This window comes from Triticum dicoccoides, chromosome 6B (genome assembly GCF_002162155.2).
Source record: "Triticum dicoccoides isolate Atlit2015 ecotype Zavitan chromosome 6B, WEW_v2.0, whole genome shotgun sequence".
NCBI classification, from domain to species: domain Eukaryota; kingdom Viridiplantae; phylum Streptophyta; class Magnoliopsida; order Poales; family Poaceae; genus Triticum; species Triticum dicoccoides.
In genome coordinates, this window is record NC_041391.1 from 348,977,068 (window position 1) to 348,983,207 (window position 6,140).

The 6,140-nt window shown below is 39.2% G+C and overlaps 1 protein-coding gene across 2 annotated transcripts in view; it reads right to left on the reverse strand.

The window, feature by feature from the left end:
* Window positions 1-1,908: 1,908 nt before the first annotated feature.
* LOC119322981 (high mobility group B protein 9-like) overlaps window positions 1,909-6,140 on the reverse strand; it is a 5,729-nt gene continuing 1,497 nt past the window's right edge. For both annotated transcript variants that reach the window (XM_037596532.1, XM_037596531.1), the window contains exons 3-7: window positions 5,979-6,057; window positions 4,837-4,999; window positions 4,672-4,755; window positions 2,634-3,016; window positions 1,909-2,544 (exon numbers count right to left, since the gene is read on the reverse strand). In XM_037596532.1, coding sequence (XP_037452429.1) covers window positions 2,128-2,544; window positions 2,634-3,016; window positions 4,672-4,755; window positions 4,837-4,999; window positions 5,979-6,057 — 1,126 coding nt within the window. In that variant the 3' untranslated portion in view covers window positions 1,909-2,127. The remainder of the gene's footprint in view (window positions 2,545-2,633; window positions 3,017-4,671; window positions 4,756-4,836; window positions 5,000-5,978; window positions 6,058-6,140) is intronic.

Consider the following 6,140-nt stretch of genomic DNA (forward strand, 5'->3'; position numbering starts at 1 on the left):
GAAGGTTTGGAAGTCACCTGTGAGGACTTACCACGGGTGTTGGGCGAGGACTGTGTGACTTTAGCTCAAGGAGAATACGGTGAGGACTGTGTGTCCTCGAGTTTAAATACTCAACCGCTCCAACCAGACATACAACTGTCACAACAGTTGGAACTGGTTTACCAAATCATTGTCTTCACCAAGCCAACTGGTTCTATTTCATCAACCCTTTCATTTCCTCATTCATTTGTTGATGAACCTGATCATTACTGTTTGAATACTTTGACTGAAGACTTTCTCTATTTCCTCAATCCAATTTCTTCAGTCACATAGTCTTCAGCCTGCTTATCTTGTTATCACGCTACCTGTACTCTGTTCTTGTTTTCATCTAATCATGATGACTATGTTGTTGCTCTGTTTTGTTTATTCCTGAGTACTTATTCTGCTGCTAGTGTGTCGTTGCTTAGGAATTTCTTCACCTAGAAATTCCTCAGTGACGAATTTGTAAAAATCGTCTATTCACCCCCCCCCCCTCTACTCGATATAACGCACTTTCAAGAATCAAATCTAACAAGAATGGATGGAGAGCACACGGTGTGGGCTCTTCAAAATGCACAACAATATCCAAAACGAACTCCGGAAGACAAACATACACAAGAATTGGTGGAGGGTGAGATATGAAATTTGAGCACAAAAATGGAGCCAAATGAAGAATTATAGATGGGGGAACACTCAAAAACTAAAAACAAAGATCTAATGGATAAGAACTTGATAAAACTCACTAAATAACGGATTAAAGATGACAAAGGGCTAGGTAAAGGTAACTTTTTGTGGGTATATTTTTGGACTAGGATGCACAAGAACATGAACTGAACTAGGGATACAAGATCCTACCATGTCAACCGAAACTATGATGCCAAGATGATCCGGGGTTGCCCAATCTTCACGGAGGATTTGCTTGATCGAACGAATCAACACCACCTGAAGGGTAGGAAGGAAGCCCTCGATCCCAGTCAACAACATTGTTGGGTAATGAATAACTAGTGCAACCTGACGAGACAGGAACAAGCTATCACATATGCAATGACAAATAACAAGTATTCGCCTAACCACACTCCAAGTTTTCAATCCACACAACCACACACGAAGTTGGAAGTATGAACTGGTCGCCGCCTCAAGGGCTGTTGTTGTAAATGAGTGAGTTTACCCTCTCACAAGGCAAGTTTACATTAGTTAACCTATGCTGAAATCAAATTGCCAAAGAGCGACCTCAAGGGTTGTTGTTGTAAATTAGTGAGTTTACCCTCTCACAAGGCAAGTTTACATTAGCTAACCTATGCTGAAATCAAATTGCCAAATAGTGGTGGCTAAAGTGGGGGAAGAGGTATTTATACTAGGAACATCCCTCCTAGCTTAGGTGTGAAAGCAGTCTAAAAGAAGAGCTCAAATTCATGATAACCAACACATGGAGCATCGTGCAATCATTAATACTCTTGACAGCTTGCACTGGAACTCTCATATCCTTTGACTCAAGACTCCAAATGACACACCGTTTGATTTTCCTAATCAGACAGGTTGATGAGACATCGTTTTTCTCCTGTTTGCAAAAGTCTAAAGGCAATTTGCTTTGTCAATTGCTTTCGTCTACCCAAAAATATAAATTCTTTCGTCTTGTAATGATGATAAATCCAAGTACCACAAAATTTCCTTCTAGGTGGTTGTGCCTAAGCCTTCATCTGAGCGAGATAAAACCGTACATCCAGTTCTCTCTCGTGTTCATTTCCTCTGAATTCAAGTTCATCAAGCCATGTTTCAACGCGTTACGGTGGTACTACAGGCCGAAACTAATGTCAGCAAGAAACCAAAATGACACAAACCATCTATCGTCGATCCAACCAATTCAACATATCAACTTGGGATGTTCCAAACTGAAGAAAAAACCCACAGCATTTCATGCGCTAATAGAGCGTTACCCACATAAATCAGCCCGTAGCAGTTTCTACAACAATGCTGATATATAAAAGGAATAAATATGAGACATCAACCTGATCCTACATCGAAGGCAGTAGGCATAACCTGCCACTCGCTTCAACTTATTACTTCCAATCTTGTACCAGAAGAATGTACCATTAAGTCATTTTTCAATCATTATTTAGGTGCAGTGCTCTGTTTCTCATTTTTGTTGGGGTTCTCCCTCCTGCGAAGTTCAAATCGGTCGCCATCAGCAGAAGGATCAAGCAGCCCAGGCGAATCAGTGGTATCAATGCTAGGCTCAGGAGATGTATCCGTGTTGAACTCTTCACCTTCAACAAGTTTTCCACCTGAATCAACACCTTCGTCGCTGTTGTTGTACCTTTGATTGGACAGCAGCATATGTCCTTTACTGACCTTGGAGTCCACTTCATCAATAGTTACTTCTGTCTGGGGAAATGTCTGCTGGATAGGTACATTGCCGATAATAGGCACAGGATTGCTCATAGGCTGGCCTGTTCTCAGTTCTTCTCTATAAGCAGCCAACTGAGACTGGTATCTCTCCTTGTCCTGTACACCTCTTTCTTGGTACACCTATTAAAAATCACAGAAGGGACATATCACATGACAAAATAGCTAATGATTTGTAGAGCTGAGATTTTAATAGATTTTTTCTATCTTACAGCTTTGTCTTCAGGGCTTAGATTGTTCCACCGTTCACCAATCATTTTACTGATCAGCCTGTCCTGGCCAGGATAATCTGGCTTTAGCTTTCTGTGCTGGTCTTGGAAAAAGAAATTATAGCCGCTCCTGTTCGGTTTGGGATGTCTGGGGTCTGTTGTACTTAGCTTCTTCCTGCGCTGCCTCCGCCTACGTCCACCCTTCGAACCAGTGTTGTTTATGGGCATAGTAGGTGCCAGAGTTGTAAGAGCAGGTTCCTCACTGTAATTATAAAGGACTGCTTTTGTGGATTTTGATCCCATAATAACAGTTACAATGTAACCATGTTCAAACTTGCCATCAATTATTACATCCACATCGACATTATCAGAAGCCAAAGCTGGGTCTAAAACAGTTCAAGGAAAAATAAATTAGTCACATGAATATTAATATCTTTCCTCGAGAGTCTTAAATCACCTCTAAGTCGCTAACCACCAGCATACCACGGCACTAAGCCAGTGCAGTCCCACCCCGCTAACTAATTGTGTGAGGGTAAAAGGAAGTAGAAAATATAGTAATGGATTTAATTTTGGTTACCACTCCACACGCCCCACGTCCGTCTCGCTAATCTTATGAGGGTAAAGAGAAGAGGAAAGTGATTTGTATTGCTTACCACGGTAATACCACATGCAAGAAAAAGTAACGGGTTTAAATTGGTTACGACTCCACGACGCCCCACTCCATAGATGAGTTGTTCTTCTAATCAAGGTAAAGTAGCAACGAAATATAGTAATATAATTTAATCTATTACTACGTGCCATGCACCATTCTCCGTGAGGAAAACCAACCAATCTTCTAACCTGGTAAAAAAACTGGAAATATAGACTATATTACATTTTACTTTACGTTGTAGTAACAGAATAGACTTTGTTACTATATTTTAGAGTACTCTATATTTTACACCAATTTTACTACGAAGCGGATAATTATGTAGGGAGCAGGAAGAATAGGTGCAACAGTAACATATTTTGTTTCGTTACTACTTTTCCCATGGCTGATTACTATGTATCATGTGGACTATTTCTTTTTAGGTTTACCATGTGGACTAATTATGTGGTCTTGGCGAGGCGGGGAATAGATGGGTCCAGTCGTAATGAAATCAATTCAGTTACTATAGTGTCCATCAATTTTACCACCATGCGGGAGAAAAACTGCTGATTTTTTCAACGACCTGTGCGACACGTGCGTAGCCTAGGGTGTGGTGTCCAGCCGGAGCGTAGAATTAGCGCTTTGCGCTCCGGCTCACATTAGCGAGCCTATATATATATATATATATATATATATATATATATATATATATATATATATATATATATACCATGCTAAACTAGAATAAAGATTAGTGAATCATGTAAGTAACAATATCATGAACTCATGATGATACAAGGTTTCTAAAAACTAACAGAAACGTGCATACCCATCCGTATCTGATGAGTGCTACGTCCAGTCCCAGTGATCGTCTCTTATTAGCTGTATATAAGCTTGCCATGTCAATTTACTCACCATGTCAATGGGTTGAATCGTATAGGCCAACTATTTAATACTCCCTCTGTTTTTATTTACTCTGCATATTAGCTTTGTCCTAAGTCCAACTTTATAAAGTTTGAGCGAGTTTATAGAAAACAATATGAACATTTACAATCACATGTATATTGTGAAAATATATTCAATGATGAATCTAATAGTATTGATTTATTATTGTTTAAGTTAATAAAATTTTCTATAAACTTGGTCAAAGTTTACAAAGCTCATATGCAGAGTAAATAAAAACGGAGGGAGTACACGAGAATCCACTTTTGTTAAGAGAGTCTAATCGAATAGTGAGTACAAAATTCAATGACGGATGTGTTGGATTTTGTGAAGAGATGGTATCCAGCATAAGAAATGGTTTCATCCTCCTCAAACTCTATGCCACGGACAAAAATCTGAGATGGAGGGTGAAGAGATAATGCTACACAGGAGAGGGAGAGGCCTAAAGAAGATGAGTTGACTGAAACTAACCTGAAGAGGCATTGGTGGCCCTTTTTCTTTTCTCGGTGTTTTGTGTTTCAGCTCTCACGTCTATGCAAGGCAGTGATCTGGGATCTGTGGTAAAAACATGGTCTGAGTAATGGCAAGAAAGCGACAGTCAGAACTAGAACACAGAATTCTGTAGATTGCACACACCACTTTCTTGTTGATACCAGCCCTGTGCTCCAAAGAAGTAGAGCTGTTCAAAATGGTATAACAGCGACATATAGTATTTTTTCAACATAAAAGAAGCATTTGTCGCAGTCGCAGGAAAAATAAATGACGCGGTTACTTCTCTCCATCTGTTTTCTGCCTTGACCTGTGCGAGGCAGCAACACAAACAGTTATCAATCTGACCTTCTGACTTTGCATATTTACAGATAAAGTGATGACTAACAGTACATTCAAAAAAACACCACAAATTTTGAAGTGTCGTGGCTTTAACTTGCTTTTCTTTGAGAACAATCTCTGCTTACACAAAAATGTAGTAAAGATTCAGATACGGTATTTATACCAATCAAGTCCTAGGCAGACGCACCAAGCAAGGTCGGTTTGCAATTAGCTGAATCCAGGCTCCAGCTCAAGTGTTCATAATTCAGATTTTTACTTCTAAAACATGTTCTATGCTATACAAGTTTTAGAATGACATGGTACATTAGCCAGTCCACATGTTTTAACACATTTATATCATTGATGTTTTTGAAGGAGTTTTATGAAATTTACTCCTGTCTAAATGGAATTGCTTGTGGGCTACTCGTATGATGAGCACTGTTGTTTTTCCCAATAATTGGCATCTTGCATAAGTTTGAAGCATCTAAATGAAAAATGCGATAACTATATCTGGACCGTGGCAAGAGAAAGGTAGCAGTGAGAAATCATGCGTGAGAATTTCATTACCTCGTAGGATAAATTGGGAGAAAATAAGATGAAGACCTACCGATGTAATAACAATGGAATTCATATGAACTAAAATTGCACGCCCACTTTCCGTTTCTAACGAAAATTTTAGTTAAGTGATTGCTACATGGACGCAAAATTTGATTTAACACTAATGTAGCAGCAATTCATGTAGGCCAAATTTTTATTTCAAGAATCTATAGGTCAGTTATTTGTCGAGTGACATAACATGGCTAAATAATTAGCTGCAGAGTTCAGCTATTGAATGACACCTGACAATCCTAAATATTACCTTTCCGGGGTAGAACAGTTGCAGCACAATGTAACAAATATGGCCAGACAAACTACTTCCGAAAGGAACTTTAAACCACTAAACATAAGTAATTCCATTAATTTCTTGCCTTATCAATGCCACCTCGTGAGGTAACTTCCTTAAATAGTTGATGAAGATCCAGGTCTTTTCCACCAATAATTGGCACCCTTACAGTGAAAAAGAGTTAGAGATACACCAAACAAACTATGCTCAGTGATGCTAGTACAGAATTATAAGCAAAGCTGCCAAA